This window comes from Pipistrellus kuhlii, unplaced genomic scaffold (genome assembly GCF_014108245.1).
Source record: "Pipistrellus kuhlii isolate mPipKuh1 unplaced genomic scaffold, mPipKuh1.p scaffold_m20_p_1, whole genome shotgun sequence".
NCBI lineage: Eukaryota > Metazoa > Chordata > Mammalia > Chiroptera > Vespertilionidae > Pipistrellus > Pipistrellus kuhlii.
Window position 1 is genome coordinate 131849038 of NW_023425404.1, and position 18783 is coordinate 131867820.

Here is an 18783-nt window from a genome sequence, read left to right on the forward strand (position 1 = left end):
TTTAGCTATTTTATGAGTTTGTTTCATGTTCTCAGGATCCCCATGCTTTAAATAGTTAATCAAACTATCCTCAAACAGAGGTGGTTCCCTTTCTCAGAGAATCCTGGAGCCAGCTGTTAAAGTTATACAGTTTTATCCCTGATACATTATATTTAGTCAAGAGACTGAAAAGAATGAGGTGATTTTTCAAGTTGTTTTTTTACCCTAATTCAGAAATATAATAATTAACACCCATCATTTAATATCATCTAATTTTAACACATGACTCTCCTCTATGACCTCTAAGTAGATTTAGGTATGAAATCTCCACTAAATGTCTTGAAAATTATTTGGATTTTTAACCATATGTAGAAACTCTGAAACTTTTTTTAAACAGTCAAATGTTGCATTCAATAAATGATTAAACTATGTTTTCAAAGTGGAAGAAAGTTTAAAAACTAAGAACCTGTACGAGTGCCACTTTTTATAAGGAACATGAGAAAGAAGGTTCAGTCTTGCCTTTATTCAAAAGACCTTCCACACAAGTGCTATGTGTTGATATAGATGGCCTAGTTGAAGAATGTCAGTTTATAGTTTCAGGAAGAAAATGAAAATAAATTCTAGTTCAAAATTACTTCTTAGGAAACAGGCTGCTGCTGCCACCTGGGGGAGGCTCTTCCTACTTCATTCAAGAAAAGCCAAATGTGCTTGTCAGATGAATGAATCCAGTTCACGTTTTCCTTGTCGTATTCACACAGGAAGAAGACTTTAACTTTCTGCCCATGAAATCATAAGGTGTTCCAGATGCCCCTGTGATTCCTCCATGCAGAAATACATATTTCACAGACTGTTTGAGGAGTACAGGAGAAGCTGAACCAGAGGTTTTGAAGGTTTTACCTCTTAAACACATGAAAGTATCTTGAGAAAGTATGGGTTACATACTAAGAAGTGGGAAAATATAATGTAAGCTTTCAGTAATGAAATAAAAGCCCTGTTTAAATAAAAATTTATCTGGCTTCAAGTTATAGTAAATTATACTCACTGACTATCATTAATTGATATGAAAACAGCACATGCTAATATAATCATGCTAGCAACTGTATCAATTAGAATAAAAGAATAAATTTCAATTACATGGAACTAGCCAAGAGAGTTTCCTTAAAGAATTTTTGAATTTATAAACTTAATACTGTTCTGAAGTCAGTACCTATTTATTTCACATATATTACATATCAATTTATTGAAATGTTCATAAAGTAATGGTATTCATTAAATACAATGAGAAACATATAACTTTATTTGAATGTCTAGTTTCTGTCTAGACATTTTGTTTCTAATGTCTAGTTTGTGTTAAACAGAAATTAGACATTGCATTACTTTAGGTGATAGAAAAAATGTTCATATTAACAAAGTCCTAAAACAAAGAATTTAATCCTAGCTATAGAAGTTTCAGGAAGTACCTATTGAGATTACAGATCTGTCAGGTGACATGAAAAACTCAGTGCTGACTAAAAACAATTAATCATTTATAGAGAGGATCCTAGTAACAGATTAACTAAATAAATTGCATACAGTATCAGTCCCAGAGTGGTACAATAATAATGTTAAAAGTCTAAAGTTCATACCAAAGAATGCCTGTACCAGCTCAAGAGAAGTCTTTGTGGAAAAAGCATTTTTAAAATTGGAAAAGGTACGTGACATACAGCAAATGGATTGGGATTTCATAAATATTATTTTTAAAATCACACATCTAATTCAGGATTAAAAATATAATCTGAGTGATTAAATTCCAGCCAACAGAGCTGAATGATCTTGGTGAGCTGGGGTCACTTTGAGGGACCCCAAAAAGGAGTGTTTTTGTATGGAGATGTGAGGTTCCTTCAAGGTGTTAATGTTAGGGTCTGGGTAGACTGGGGTGAGGGGCATTAGAGGACAAGAAAGACTTTCTATGTATATAACACAGAAACTGTATAATAAAAATAAAATTTATAAGCAAAAATAATAAATATGCAATTTAAAATGTCTATTTCTGAATTGGTAGTTGATAGCACTTTCGGTATTTGGCCAGTAGCACTGCCTCATTGATCTAATGAAAACAGAAGCCCCTGTAATGCTATCAGGGGCTTCTGTTCTGCCTAAAAGAGAAACTACAATTTAGGGGAGCTGTAAATGGAATAGAATCTCCCAAAGTTCTCCTTCCTCCTAACTGAACTGCACAATCTGTTGGACTTTACTTTCTTCCTATTTTTTAATATATTTGTATTTATTTCAGAGAGGAATGGAGAGATAGAAACATCAATGATGAGAGAGAATTATTTATCAGCTGCCTCCTGAATGCCCTTTTATTGGCAATCAAGTCTCCAACCCAGGCATGTGCCCTGACCTGGAATTGAACTGTGATCTCCTGGTTCATAGGTCAGGGCTCAACCATCGAGCCACACTATCAGGGTTGGACTTTACTTGAAGTTTTCTTTAACATTACTCATGTTTCATAGAAAAGAAGTAGTCAGGAAGTTCGGAAAGATGATTTCTTGCAGATGCCACTTGTGTATTCAAGCAGGGGAATGGTGGGGGGCATTTTTTTAAATGCAATAAATGGGGTTTCTTCTACGGTTGTGTTTCTACTTCTCCCCCAAGAGTGAATAATTTTCAAATACTGCTGCTAGCTTGAACCTAGGAACTTCAGTACCCACTCCTAAACCAACTCACTTACCACATTGATGAGTTAATATGGTTTACATTATTATGTCATTTGGTTTGTGGGTGTGTTTTTTTCTTCTCGTTGTCCTGTAATTCTTGCTTCCTCTTCCCTTCCTTATCTATAGTTGACTTCTCTTTCCTCTCCTACTGCAAACTACTAATATTATTTCAATCTTCCCTCCTCACTGGGGTCTGTCCACTTTGGTGAATCACTCCTGCACCCTTTAGTCACTATGAATGAGGGGAAAGCAAATTAAAGGCAATGCCTGGAGTGCTCCAGAGCAGGTAAGAAGCTTTGCATGGGTGAACATAGAAGCCTACCTGCTTATGTTAAGCTTTTGGTTACTCACAGCCATGACGGACTCCAACAAGATGATCATCAACTTGGCCCTCTTTGGCATGACTCAGAGTGGAAAAAGTTCTGCTGGCAACATCCTTCTAGGAAGCACGGACTTCCACAGCAGCTTTGCTCCATGTTCTGTGACCAAAGAGTGTAGTCTGGGCCGCAGCTGTCACCTCCATGGCTTCATGCGTCGAGGGGGGCAAGAGATAACCCTGCAGGTCCGGGTGCTGGACACTCCAGGTTATCCGCACAGCAAGCTGAGCAAGAAGCATGTGAAACAGGAGATCAAGGAGGCCCTGGAACATCACTTTGGGCAAGAGGGTCTCCATCTTGCACTGCTAGTCCAGAGAGCAGACGTGCCTCTCTGCGGACAGGAGGCATCTCCCTCAGTCCAGATGATCCAGGTAATACATGGAGGCAATTATGCTAATGCCATCATTTCTGTTTGGAGGTCATCATCCTAATAGGAAAAAAAAAAACCTATAAAAACCCATTAAAAGAGACAGCTCTCTCCTCTTCCTCTCTCTCTCTCTCTCTCTCTCTCTCTCTCTCTCAAGCATGTCCCATGTCTTTCACCCCCTCCTTCCCTGAGGCACGTTTTCTTTGCCTTTCTTTTCCGTAAGCTCCAAGGGCCCTTCTCTTGCCTCTGTGACTCGTGCCCGGAGCCCACACAGCCCAGCTGGCTCACGTTTTCTACATCTGTGATTTTCTAAATAAACTTTCTCTTATAATTTGGAAAAAAAATGATTAAAAGAGTAGTTTAAAGTAAATACAAAACAAATAATTTAAAACAAGAACTGGAATTTAGTCAGTTATTTTACAAATGGGTCATTGGACAAAAAGAGAGATATTAAACTTTAGAGTATAACTAAGCTTTAGACCTCTACGAAATGTACACCTGAATAAGCTTGCAATGTGCCCCCCAGATTCTCTCCATCAGAATCAATGGGGCTCCTTGTTGAAAGTGCAGATTCATCCAAGCCCCTTTGAAACAGAATCTAAAAAGTGGAGCTTACATAATTGCACTTGCATAAACTTTCCATATATTGCTTTTTTTAAAATTTTTATTGTTGAGATTATTACAGATGCCCCTCTTTTTTTCTCCCATAGCTCCCTTCTACCCAGTTCCCACTCCACCCCAGGCCCTCGACACCCTATTGTCTGTGTCATTAGGTGATACATACATGCATATAAGATCTTTGTTTAATCTCTTCCTGCACCCCCCCCCCCCACTCCTTTCTTTCTGAGAATAGTCAGTCTGTTCCATTTCCAGGCTCCTGATTCTATTCCATTCACCAGTCTAGTCTGTTCATCAGATTTTTTATTCATTTTGATTTTTAGATTCATTTGTTGATAGATATGTATTTGTTGTCACTTTGTTGTTCATATTTTTTATCTTTACCTTTTTCTTCTTTTTCCTCTTCTTAAAGAATACACTTCAGCATTTCATATAATATAATATTCATTTGGTGGTAATGAACTCCTTTAGCTTTTTATTGTCTGTGAAGCTCTTTATCTGACCTTCAATTCCAAACAATAGCTTTGTTGGGTAGAATATTCTTGGTTGTAGGTTCTTGCTGTTCATCACTTTGAATATAATATTTCTTGCCACTTCCTTCTGGTCTGCATAGTTTCTGTTGAGAAATCAGCTGAGAGTCATATGGGCACTCCATTTTAGGTAACTGTTTTTCTCTTGCTGCTTTTAAGATTCTCTCTTTGTCTTTTGCCCTTGGGGTTTTAATTATGATGTGTCTTGGGTCCTCTTTGTATTCCTCTTGTTTGGGGTTCTCTGTACTTCCTGGTCTTGTAAGTCTATTTCTTTTATCAGGTAGGGGATTTTTTCTGTCATTATTCCTTCAAATAGGTTTTCAGTATCTTGCTTTCTCTCTTCTTCTGACACTCCATAATTTGGATGTTGGTACGATTGAAGTTGTCCCAAAGGCTCCTTACACTGTCTTTATATTTTTGGATTCTTTTTGCTTTTTGCTTTTCTGCTTGGGTGTTTTTGCTCCCTTGTATTTCAAATAATTGATTTGAGCCTAGGATCCTCTAATCTACTGTTGAATCTCTGAATATTACTCTTTATTTCAGTCAGTGTATGCTTAATTTCTGACTGGTCCTTCCTCCCCCCCACTTTTTTTTAAGTTCCTTGGAGGTTTCTAGAAGATTCTTGAGTAACCTTATAACTGTCGTTTTGAACTCTATATCCAGTAGTTTGCTTTCTTCCATTTGTGACATGTTTCTTTGTCTCCACATTTTGGCTGCTTCCCTGTGTTTCTTTCTATGTATTGGGTAGAGCTGCTAAGTCTCCTTGACTTGATAGAGTGGCCTCGTGTAGTAGGTGTCCTATAGGGCCCAGTGGCTCAGCCTCTCCAATCACCAGAGGTGGACACTCTTGGTGCACCCCTTTGTGGGCTGTGTGCACAGTTTTTGTTGTAGTTGAGCCTTGATTGCTGTTGGTGTCACTGGGAAGAATTGACCTCCAGGCCAATTGGCTGTGGGGACTAGCTGCAACTATAGTGGGAGAGCTGCTGTGCAGGAGACACCCTTATGGGGCAGGACTTGCTTCAGTGGGGCTTTGGTGCTCACTGAATCTGCCCCTTGAGTGTGTCACTTATGGATGTGAAGAGTTCTAATCCAGTATGGTCTCACACTGATCACTAGTAAACTGGCTCTTGGATCTCCAGGGAGGTGCAAGGTCAGCCACTGCCTGGGGCCACCCAGCAGGAGCTACAGAGAGATCTGAAGATTCGTCCTCTTTGTATTGAGTTTGGAAGTGCCCAGACAAGGCCCTACTGTGAAGCAAGACAGGCTGGTGCTTGTGCTGGTGCCATTTTGGGGGGGCTTTTATTAATAGGTTTGGAGCTCCCTGACCCAGCTGCAGTTTGTTTGACAATTTTTTATCCCAAGAAAGGACAGACCATTCATATGCAAAAGCTGCTGCCCACAGCTTGGGTAAGATTGTAAATTGGTAAAGCTCTCAAGGACTCACCAGGGCAGAGCAAATAGAAATGGCTGCCAGTCAGCCCTGCATGAGGATGTCCCAGCACTGGAATAATGACCACTCCAAGCACCTCCATCTGGAAGAAAGCCACCCCCGTGTTCCTGCTCAGATGCCAGAGAGTCCAGTTTCTTTCTGTATAGAAAGAACTACTGAACTAAAATACTAAGGTGCATCCATGTAACATCAAGGAGACTAGCAGTTAGAGTTCACCAACAAATTGGTATTCATTCATTGAACACTATTAATAATTGCATAGAGCATAATGATTGGTGAATAATATATGAGCCTTTCCATCAAAAAAGCTTAGAATCTGGAAGAAACAAATAAATAAACAAGTATAAGGCAATGCATTAAGTGCCAAAGTAGTGTAATGTATGACTAGGAGGAAAGAAGACTCCACTGAGACTTACATCATGGTAAACATTCAGAAGAGATCTATACTCTAGTTATGGGACAGAAATCAGGAAATTTAGATACTTTGCTTGCCTCACAATCTGTAGAGTGTCAGAAACTGCTCCATTCCAGCCTTAAAAAGACCAAGGGGACCTCAGGGTATACATGAATGACATCTGTCACATTTGTGGTCCTTGTTTGTTTGTTTATTGTAAGTCACTAAGGTGGAGGTTTAGCCAGGCTAGGAAAGGAGCTGGGGTGAGGGGAGAATATCTGTGTATGGCCACAGCTAGAAGATGGAGGAAGTATGGAGGAAGTAATACCTGCATACACTATACACACACACACACACTAGAGGCCCGATGCACAAAATTCATGTAAGAGGTTTGGCCCTTGCAGCCATGGCTTCGTCCAGAATGTTGTCCAGTCTAATTAGCATAATACACTTTTATTATTATAGTTATGTGCAAGTCTTAGGTACAATCAACAATTCCTGGAAACTGCTCATTGAACTGCTCCATTCTATTCAATTTATTGATTCTCTGATCTGAGACCACCCAAATTTTACTGCTGAACTTGACTAGAATTACTCAGTAGCTTTGTGAAGTCACTAAGCTTGGAGAGCTCATCTCTACTGGAAGCTCCACAGGTAAAGTACACAGAGAATAGAGAACAGACATTTTTTACTCAAGAAAAGTTTGTGTAAATGCTGCTCTTCTTTTGGTCCATCTCTGATCATGCTGATATAAGATCTGTTACACTTAGAGAGTACACTTTGCGTTAAAAAAAGATTTCCCCCCAGTAACTAGTAAAGGCATAAGATTGTTTTAAATCACAGACACACATTTTACTTTTTAGTAACTGTGCATGTTTCTAAAAAAAAATCCATATGTGTAATCACAAGAAACTAGTGGAAAAAATTAGGGTGACAAGAGAATAAAAAATAATCCTCATCATCCGACTTCTGAAAAATCAAGGACATGCTGCACAAAAGCAAATAAAAAGAGAAGATTATTGCAATTAAGAAACAATGTGGAATCTAAGAAAGCCAATTTACCTCTCCCAAACTATTAAAACCTGCATTTAAAGCATCATTTTCTGGTGAGAAATCAAGGGTGGGAGGGACCAGTGGCTTTCCATCAGTGTAATTTTTGAAGAGTTTTTTTTATAAAATGTGTTTTTATTGATTTTAGAGAAAGGAAGAGGGAGAGATAGAAACATGAATGATGAGAAAGAATTATTGATAGGCTGCCTCCTGCACATTCCCTGTTGGGGATCAAGCCCACAACTAGGGCATGTGCCCTGACCCAAATCAAACCATGACCTCCTGCTTCTTAGGTCAATATTCACCACTGAGCTGTACCAGCCAGGCTTGAAACAATTTTTAAAGTTCATTTAAAGCTGCTATTAAATAAGAATTTAGATTGAGCTATAGGTGGATATAATTTGATAAATGCACAAACAAATATTTCTCAAATCTAACCTGACTACATATGTCATCAAATTTTTCTTTATGCTAGTCTTATACTGAGCCACAAGAGGTATTTAAAAGACATACATTTTTAAAATAGATTTATTTTCCCGTTTTGATATATAGAAGAATTTTACAATCCCCTAAATTTTTTATAGAAGTAAATTAGATTCATATAATACTTGTCTCTGATCTTTTTAAGTGGTATCTGGCATACGGCCTTCTCTTATGGCTGCCTTCCTTAAGTTAGTGTCCAGTTAGGAGTTGAAGATGGGCTAGGGCCAAACTCAGGTCCATAATAATTTTTTCGAGAAGATACACATTCTCTCCCAGGAAAACTCTGCATTCAAGACTTGGTATCCAATCCCAGGGGTTTCCCCGCTTTGCTTTCTCCGGCCTCTCTAGTCTATCACCAATGGATTTCATGTAACTCACCTATGTCTCTTACTTTGATTGTAATGTATAAATACAGGTGTAACCCACCATTCTCTGGAGCATTATCTCAATTCATTAAGGTTCTGCTTCTCGGCATATGTTGACAGTTTGGCTCAAATGAACTCAAAAAAATTCTTTAAAAAAAATAAATAAATAAATAAATAAAAAGACTTGGTAATCCTGAGGGGCTCTCCACCCCTGCAAGGCATTGCAGCCCTATTTTGGTCTTCCACCAAGATCTTCCGCCCAAGCACAGGCTCATTGTTTATGATCTTCTTCCTGAAGGTGCCTCAGATACTGGTGGCAGCCATCTGGATGTGCTCACAGACTGGAAGCAGCTGCAGGATGTCTGAATATTCAACAGGACCAGCAGTTGTTAGGAAAGCACAAGGAATTGTTAAGGTCCTCTTGTTGCAGACATGCCCTGGATTTTTTTTTTTTCAAGCTGATGAAAAAATGGGGAACAGAACATCGGCCACCAGCCTTTTTCTTTCCCCTTTTCTGGGGGTACTGCTGCCTGCCCTGGAAGGTGTCTGAAGGCCAATGCCAGAGAAGTGCCCCTTTCTTTTCTGTAACTCCCTGTTGTCTCCTTACATGTCTCTCTCCATTTGTGCTCCAATATTTTGCAGATGCATTATAGGCTGCCAGCTGTGACAACTGAAATATTTCCCTTCATAATCCTTTCTTCTTTATTTATGTTGGGCCTTTCTTACTTTACAGGAAAATGGTAGCAATGCCATGAGCCATCTACCAAAAATTGAGAAATAAAGAAAATGATTTTTTAAAATATTATCTGAATATAATTTGAATGTTAAACACACACACACACACACACACACACACACACACAAATGATGGATCAGAGTAGATGTAGTAAAGTTATCTTAAGGAAAGTGCTAGCATGCAGCAAACACTAAGAATGGAATCCATGAATTGACTACAACCATCTTCTTGCCACTGTCATGGTATCACGTATTATTATTGTGTATAATCAGGCTTTAAAGATTTATTTTTAATTAGAACGAACAACGTGACTATTAATGGCATAGCGGGATATGTATACAAAGGCTGAGAAAGGCCAATGCAGGACCTGAAAAACACTAAGCAAATACCATCAGCGTAGGTTTTTGATGAAATTTAGTTGGAAAATAAGCCTTGTTATAATTCTGAGTATGTGGCTATAAATGTTATTAAGACTTTCTTGACTTCAGTTTCTCATTTATAAAATGGAGATAATTTTACCTATGTTAAAGAGTTCTGAGGCTTATATTTAATAAATGTAATGTGCTTGGCATTGTGCCTGAACTATACAGTAGGTTCAATGAAAATTAGTATTACTGTTATTGTTATCATCACTACTCCTATTGTGATGGGTACCATTCAAATATACTAGTAACTATGAGCAACACATTTTAGAGGTTAAGAACATGGATTCTGAATTAAGATATACTGTGCTCAAGTCCCTACTTAGTTATTTACTTGCTTTGTGACCTTGGGCAAGTAACTTCTCTAACCTTCCATCTCTTTATTGATAAATTGGGAAAGATAATAGTGTCTACTGCAGTACTTTTGGGATAATGTCATATTCACACAATAGCAAATGGCAAGTATACAATAAATATTAGCTGTGGGGTCATTATGATTGTATTGTTGGAATTTGTCTTGTTCTAAAATTAGGACTTTTTTTTGTAGCCTTCTTTGGGATTATCTTGCTAGGCTACAAAAGAAAGTAAGACTGAAATCAAATTTACATGGCCCTGATTCATAACTAGAAGAACTTCCTTATTAATTTAGGGGGGAAAAAAGAAGAAGAAAAAAACATGGGAAGAAAATTGACCGGCTTATTAAGGTAAAACTGAGGAGCCCCAATTTTATGGGAAGGACGTGGGCCTGGAAGCCCACGACCTCTGTTACAGCCCAAGCCTGCCATCAATCAGCTGCAGCCTCAACAGCATCATCTGTGAATAAGGCAACTTGGACAGATGATTTCTAAAGTTGAAAATTCTCTGAATCTGATCTAACGAGGTCTTATCATTCAGCTTTGGCTCTTTGAGAAGGAAAATGTAGTGCTTTAAGTGGGATGAGAGTAAGGGAATAGCATAAAATATAAGAATGGCCCTTATTGTCCTCCTTTTTCATGATATTTTTTTTTTCTCTCTCAGCTGATGTAATAGTTGGCTTTTTTTAAAGTTTCCCCCTAAAAAATCCAGATGCTATGATTTCATCAACCACAAACAAATGGGGCAGGGCTGGTGAGGTCCTGGGAAATGAATACAATTTCTGGAAAACAAAGTCTATATCCTAACTAGTTGTCCCAAAAGGACTCTCTTACCCATTAAGCACTCTGAAACCAATAAATTCATAATTGATTGTAAGTTTTCCATCTAGATTACTACTCTATTTAAATTATTAACACCAGATAACTTACATTAACTTATCTTGCTCTTGAATTTTCAAGTTAGATATCAATCAACCGTGATTATTTTTTCTCTGGGTCCATAGAGAGCACTTTTGGCCACTAACACGATGACTATACATGAAGCAACACTATTTTCAAATAGTCAACTATTTTCTGGCCAACAATCAACCTAAATATTATAAGCTAAATAAACCATTCTCTTCTATTTTTAGCAGTTATTCAAAAGTACAATTTCTCTCACAGTTCAGGATATAAATATCTTTTCATACATAATTATCTACATGTAAAAACTTCCCAATAGCTAAACACATGGACTCATGACAATGAACTCACAAATCTATTTTCTTTAAGTACTTTTACTCATTTTTCTTGAATCATAGTATGCTTTAAAGTATGTGTTGGTGACAAAAAGGAAATGTGTTAGTGTCAGCTATCTCCTGCAAACCCTGTACTAGGGATCGAGGCCTCAACCTGGGCATATGCTGTGACCTGAAATCAAACCAGCAACCTTTTAGTGCATTGGACAATGCCTAAACAAGTAAACCATCCCAATCAGGCCCCATAAATGTTAATATAGTGATTTTTTAAAATACTTAGTGACAAATATAGCTCATGCATCAACCAATATTGAGAGGGTGGGGTCTGGGGGTAGCATCAAGGGGTTAAGGGCAGGAGCTACTTATTAACTTGTATTTCACATGTCAATATTAGGACAATCCATATAAACATATTTATAACATATTGGATGAATATAAGATCTAGCTCTAAATTTGAGGAACTTCAGAGACAAGAGTGATGAAAGATCAATAGTTGTATAGAAAGAAATCTTAATACTGCTCAGTCCCTCTCTTTACTTGGCGTGTCCTCACTACCTGATAACTCTCTCATTAATTCCTGTGCTCAAGGCATCATCACATGCCAGAAACTTTTCTGACCCCTTTCTTTACCCCCACTTTCCATGCACCCCCCCCAAACTGGGCTAAATGTCTGCCCTTCTAACACCAATATATTTTATTTTATTTTAATTTTTTTTAATTGTTTGAAGGATTACAAATAGTAATACATATGACACCTTTTTCCCCCCTTGACCTCCCCCTAGCCTCCCCTATCCCCCCACACACATATGCCTTCACCTTCCCCATCCCCCCATGTCTTGTATCCATTGGTTATGTTTATATGCATGCATATAAGTCCTTAAGTTGATCTCTTACAACCCCCTGCCCCCAACCTCCCTTGCCTTCCCGCTATAGTTTGACAGTCTACTAGGGGTGTCGAACTCCATCAGAGAAGGGGCCAAAATCTAAAATCCAGCCTAAATCGCGGGCCGAATGGTTTACTGAACAGTCATAAACTGTCATTGTGATGGAAACGCAGCGGAGTGCAGTGATGACAGCGCGGTGCGAGCCACATTGCAAGGCCTGGCGGGACGGATTTGGCCCGCGGGCCTTGTGTTTGACACATGTGGCAATGGTTCTTTATCTCTATAACTATTTTTCCCCATTTTTTTTCTTTGAAAAATCTTGCAACTGCAGACTAGAAATAAGCATATAATTAAAAAAACAAACAAAAAAAAAAAAAAAAAACGTTTGAGTCCCAATTTCAGTGTCCAACAGTTCTGAGACTCAGTTTCAATATCAAATAGTTCCTTATATCGATATGTACATGTCAGCAATGATATCTGGATGATGGACAGATGGCACTGCAGATCTGACCCTCTCTGGTTTTGTCCTGGGCAACCTGCAGCAATGCACAGCTGCTAACTGCTAGCCTGGCCAGGAGTCGTTAGTGTCTTCCATGTCTGGACTATTTATCTTCTTGTCATTGTGGTTGGAGCAGACCTGACAACTCCTCTATGTTGCAGGAATCCCCATGGTCTTGGAGTAGTTTTCTGAAAATATATACACATATTCTCGACCAAAAGTTAATAAAGGAATCTTTTCCATAAAATTGACTTTGGATCCTTTTTATTTTTGTCCAAATGATTTTCCTTTGGCTTGTTTTGACACCATGTGTGATTTTCGTGGGTGTCTTGCTGTTAGCATTACAAATGATAATTAATTTTCTACAGTAAAAAAACAATATATTTTTCTATCACAATTGCAATTGTACTAAATTGTAAGTATTATTTTTTGTGTCTGTCCCACTTCCTCAGTTCTAAGTTTAGTTAATACACAAGAATCTCCACTACTTAGATGCAGGAAATGTATCTCTCTTGTTCTACAGTGGAACAAAGTGGACTCTCAATAAATATTTGCAGAATGAATAAATCTCCTAGAGTTCTAGTAAAAGTTCAGATTTCCAGGTTTCATCCCTAAAACATAAAAAGTGGTTCTCACTCTAGCCACTTTATCTCAGTGGATAGAACATCAGCCTATGGACTGAAGGATCTGGGTTTGCCTCTAGTCTCCCATCAAGGACATTTATATTGGTTGCAGGTTTAATTCTCCAACCTAATCAGGGAGCATGACAGTTCACATCGATGTTTCTCTGTGTCTCTTCCGCTCCCTTCCAACTCTCTCTAAAAGTCAATGGAAAAATATCCTCAGGTGAGGATTAACAAAAAATAAAAATAAAAAATAAAAATGATTCTCTTGTAAATGACCCAGGAACCTTGTTATTCTTAGAACCTAGACTCGGTATACTTAGCATTTCATTAATTTTTTTTTCAACCACTTGTATTAATTTGCTAGGGCTGCCATAACTACCATTGATGGAGTGGCTGAAGCTACAGGAATTTGTCTCTCAGTTCTGGAGGCTGGAAGTCTGAAATAGATATTATCAGGGTTAGTTCCTTCTAAGAACTGTGAATAAAAGATCTGTCCAAGGAGTCTCTCCTTGGCTTATGGATGGCCATCCATATGTTCACATTGTGAAATCCCTGTATTCATGTCTTTGCGCACATTTCTCTGGTCTAGAAGGGCACCAAATCACAATGGTTTGAAGGCCCATCCTATGGGCTTCTCTTAACTAAATACATCTGCAAGAACCCCACTTCCAAATAGAGTAACATTCTGAGGTATTGGAGGTTAGAATGTCAACACATGAGACACAATTCAACTCATAACACCAGCTTTTATTTTGTTTCCTCTGACTCCTCTCCCATGAGAAATGTGCTATAGTATACTGAATATATGACAAACTCTGAAGAGGTCTGCTAATTTTGCTATGTCATTGTTAGCTAAAATGTGATGCTGGCATTACATATATACTTAAATTTACACAAGAATTATGTTCTTTAAAGGATGGGCTAATTAAAGTTTTGCTAATTTATGTTTTTAAAGGCACATAAGAATATGCCAATTAAAGTATTGCTTTGAAAAATCCTTGCGTAAAGTTTAGAATCTCTGTTAAAATAATTATTCTCTTGTACTGATCTTGAAACTTCAAATCAGATTTTCTTAAAAGCAGGGCATTTTTAAACTAGAAATATACAATTATTCTATGGTGAAGACAGACAAATTCTGAACAGATATGAGGAAAAATTTGGGGCCTCTAGGAAAATCCATGATAATGAACTACAGAACAAAAGTTTTACCTGAAAGTACAATTATGTGTACCAAAAATTAAGTTTTAAAAATGTAGACTAAATAAAGAAAACCCTAAACCTTATATTTAAGATGATGGTGCATGTCCAAATTCCAAATTAATTCAAAATATACTAATTAAGAGTTCACAATGTGTTAAAGGCTTTGATTTATAAAAATATGACCTTGTCTTCAAAGAGCTCATAGTCAAGTTATAAAGATGGATGTGTAAATAAATAGCTCTGATAAAGGCCAGGCTGTATTAGGAGTAACCATAGATTCAAGATGTTCCTAATTTTAAAATATTGTCCCTAAATTCCTGTATTTTCACATTAAATTTATATGTCCTGATTCTTCCCTCCTCTCTCCTCCCTCCTTTGCTCCCCTCTCCTTTCCTTTCTCCCTCCCTCCCTCCCTCCCTCCCTCCCTCCATCCCTCCCTCCCTCCCTTCCTTCCTTCCTTCCTTCTTCTTCTTCCTTCCTCCTTCCCTTCATTCCTCCCTGCCTCTCTTCCTCCATCTCTCCCTTTATTCTTTGGCTATAGTCTTTTTTTTTTTCATATTATAAATACTAGTCCTATATTTATATACATTGAAGTTTCCAAATTGTCTTTTGATTGTTTTTAAAAAAAACAGTTTGTACTAATACCTCTCCATGGGTTTGTATTCTCTAAGCATCAATTTCTCCATATCATAATTTTGATAATTATAGTATTTTCCACAAAGCAATACCTTGAACTTCAAAAGAGTTCATGTGCTTATAATAATATAGGCATAAATATTAGGTGATCTCTCTTTCTTCTGATTATTAGAGATCTTGGTTTTATTCCTAAGCATTTTCTATTTTCCTGGCTATTACAAACTATAGCTGCTTTGGAAATATTTTGATAATGAGAGTGTCTAGAATGGAGGGAATGTTATTTTACTGTCAGATTGTCATGATTTCATATAACTTAAAATATTCAAAAAAGTTAAGGGGTTATTTCTAGATGCCTTTCATATTGCATGAAAAATTTGCCACATGCTGTTCCTTCTGCTTATTTTCACTAATCAAACAAGAATTTATTACATAACCAACTTCCACAGATTACTAAACAAAGGAACACCAGTCTTCAGTGTTTTTCAACCACATTAGAGGAAGTCATCTGATAAATTGTGTTTGATTCTAGGCATGTGAAGTGAAGAGGATGAGAATCACAGCAACATTTTGTAGTTGTTCCAAATTACCAAATGTATTTTGATCTTAGCTTTTCCATGACATGTAACCAGATTATGTAATAGTAAATCCTTAAAAATGTTTTTAGCTATGATAATAACACAATTCAACAGCAGTAACAACAAAAATATGGCAATTTCCTTGACCAGGATACATTGACTGAAAGGAATTAAATGGTTCTAAAAGATTTAGGTAGATAGGCAAATGAAAATGATTGCTAAATGTTGTAAATATAAATATAGTAGTCCCCCTTACCCCTAGGGGATATGCTCCAAGATCTACCCCCTCCCCCCCAGTGAATACTTGAAATCACAAAAATACATACTATTTTTTCCTATACATATATGATAAATTTTAATTTATAAATTAGATACAGTAAAATTAACAATAATTAAATATAATAATTATAACAATATACTGTAATAAAATTTAATGTGAATGTGGTCTCTCTTAATTATATTGTACTGTACTCACACTTTTTCTTCTGATGATGTGACATGATACATTGTCTGCATGATGACATGAAGTGAAGTGAATAGTGTAGATCTTTTTGGACCAGGATTGACTGGGGATAAACGAAAATGCAGAAGGTGAAACCATGAGTAAGAGGGGACAGCTGTGCGTCATCTGCAGCATTGGTAATATGCAGTTTTGAGGATGTATATATAAAATTATATAAGTAAAATAAAATAGAGAACTAGAGCCTCGTAAATTTATTTTTAAAAATATTTTCTTGATTTTTGAAGAAAGATAAACATCATTAATTGGCTGCTTCCTGCATGCTGCCTACTAGGATGGAGCCCTCAACCTGGACATGTGCCCTGACTGGAAATCAAACCGGTGACCTCTTGATTCATAGGTTGAAGCTCAACCACTGAACCACTCCAGCTGGGCAAACTAAAGCCTTTATTTTTTACAAAGCCCATACCTCTCTCTCTTCATTTGCTTACATTATCTGACCCTTTCTTCACTTCCCATTACATATATCAACTTTTAGAAACACCACGCTATACATGGGTATTTGTTGATTATCTCTGTTGGACCATAACAACTCCTTTGTTCGTTTCTGAGAAATATAGTCCAAGGAAAATAACCATTTAACTTCTTATCTCTTTCAGGAACTTCTGGGACATGCCTGGAAGGATTATATGGCCATTCTTTTCACCCATGCAGAAAAAATAGAAGAAGCTGGGTTCAATGAAGCCGAATACTTACATGAGGCCTCCGATACACTGCTGACCCTTCTAAACTCTATTCAGCACAGATATATTTTCCAGCATAAAAAAGGAGACTCACTTAATGCACAAAGAATAAAAGTCTTAGAAAAAATAATGGAATTTATAAGAGAAAATAGTTACCAAGTTCTTACCTTTAAATAACATTGGGTTTTAATGCCAGAAACTTGGTTTCAAAAGTGCCTTTGTTAGAATGGATGTGAACCACGAGAATTCTAATATCCTGCCAGTAAAAGAGGACACTGGTATAAACACTATGGAAATTACCCAAATGTTCATCAACAATAGCATGGATAAGCAAATTGTGGTATTTTACACAATAACATGTTGTGTGGTGATGGGAATGAACAAACACCATGTTAACAGTATCTATGAATTGCCTAAACATAATGCTGAAAGCAAGGAGCCAAACATATTCCATAAGTGTTGTCACAAACTTGATTTTCAACAGTTGAGTACCTTTTTCATATATTCTTGTATTTTTTTTATTGATTTTTTTTTTTACATAGAGAAAGAGAGAGGGATAGAGAATTAGAAACATTGATGAGAGAGAATCATTGATCAGCTGCCTTCTGCACACTCCCAACTGGGGATGTGCCTGCAACCAAGGTACATACGTACATGCCCTTAACTGGAATCAAACCTGGGACCCTTGAGTCCACAGGCTGAAGCTCTATCCACTGAGCCAAGCCAGTCAGGGCTATTCTTGTCTTTGATTGGTGTTTTCATCTTATACACCTATTGCTAACAACAATTTGATCAATGTAAAGTCATACTTTACTGTTACCTTAATGTGCATTTCCCACACTACTACTGAATTGAATTGTTGTTTTTTGTAATCATGTTGGTCATTTAGATTTACTCTTTTATGAATTGATTGTTCATATTTTTTGTCCTTTTTTTTCTATTGGATTACTCCTCACAAAGATTGTGTTTAACCAAAACTTTAGAAAGGCTCCTGAACCTCTCTAGGCCCATCTGTGCCTTCTAAAATCTAGTTTTAGCAAGAACCCTGCTAAGTCAGTTTAATCAGAATCCTCTACCTTCATTTTTCTGATTGGATTTCTCATCCTCTATTATTCTCCTGGTGATGTTTGATCACCCTTGCTTGTCTGCAGCAGAGATCCAGTTAGGTCGATGTGGCCAGACTCCCCTGACCCTTGATGCTTTCTGTTGGTAACTGTCCATCCACAGATCCCCACCCTGGTATTTGGCTATAAATTCCAACTCCCTAATCTCTCTCCCCACAGTAAAATCCCATTGTGGTTCCTATATCTATATTGGTATTACCATCAGGTTTGCCTTACCAATTTTAACAGTGTCACTGAATATTTTTTTTCTTGAACACCTCCTGCTTGGCAAATTGGAAGAGCTCTTTATTGTAGATAATAGTCTTCTATCTGTCCTCCATGATGCATTTTTTTTCAATTATATTATTTATCCTTTAACTTTGTTTATAGTAACTTGTTTCAAATTAAATTTGTAAATTTTCTTCTGGTCATATATTTCTATGTACATGATATAAGGTAGGATTTTAGTTTCATTTCTCTTCAGATGTATAGTCAATTATATTTGCTTTACTTATTAAATAATCCATCCTTTTCTTACTTATGAAAGGTAGATAGACTGAGTTAGGTGTATGGATATATATATCCTTTATTTCTAGATCTATTATGGATTCTTAATTCTTTGCCATTACAATTTTATTCATAGTACTGTCAATATTAGAATAATTAAAATAATTGTATATCATTGCTTGATATATAAAAGATCAAGTTTCCCTTATGTTTTTGAAAATATTTTCTGGCTATTCTTAGGCATTCATTTGTATTTATATTTTCAGATCTTTTTTCCTAATTTCAAAAAAAAATATTTCTTTTTTTAGTGACTGTTTTTATGACCAATGACATTTTGTGATATTAAATCCTCCCATGCAAGCATACAGGATGTCTCTCCATTTTACTTTATTATTTACTTTATGTTACTATAGTTCTTGTATTTTTTTCTGTTTTGACTTGATAAAGTTTCTATCATTTTAATTTTCTTTCTTGATAATTTGGAAGTTC

The 18783-nt window shown here is 36.9% G+C and overlaps 1 protein-coding gene across 2 annotated transcripts; it reads left to right on the plus strand.

Annotated features, from left to right (window-relative positions):
• The first annotated feature begins 1576 nt into the window (after window positions 1-1576).
• GIMD1 (GIMAP family P-loop NTPase domain containing 1) lies at window positions 1577-17175 on the plus strand. Of its 2 annotated transcripts, none has more exons than XM_036409744.2 (3): window positions 1577-1673; window positions 2962-3426; window positions 16601-17175. In XM_036409744.2, exons 2-3 carry the CDS (start codon window positions 3007-3009, stop codon window positions 16859-16861), a joined length of 681 nt encoding a protein of 226 aa, XP_036265637.1. In that variant the 5' UTR covers window positions 1577-1673; window positions 2962-3006; the 3' UTR covers window positions 16862-17175. The 2 variants fall into 2 exon arrangements, with proteins under 2 accessions (XP_036265637.1, XP_036265642.1); XM_036409749.2 differs by having other exon boundaries at window positions 1589-1669; window positions 3032-3426.
• Window positions 17176-18783: the final 1608 nt, after the last annotated feature.

Bases quoted from the DNA above. Each gene is read 5' to 3' on its own strand.
- GIMD1 (XM_036409744.2), top strand. From the start codon at position 3,007: ATGTTAAGCTTTTGGTTACTCACAGCCATGACGGACTCCAACAAGATG. The intron at 3,427-16,600 runs GTAATACATGGA...TATCTCTTTCAG, and splicing joins CCTCAGTCCAGATGATCCAG to GAACTTCTGGGACATGCCTG.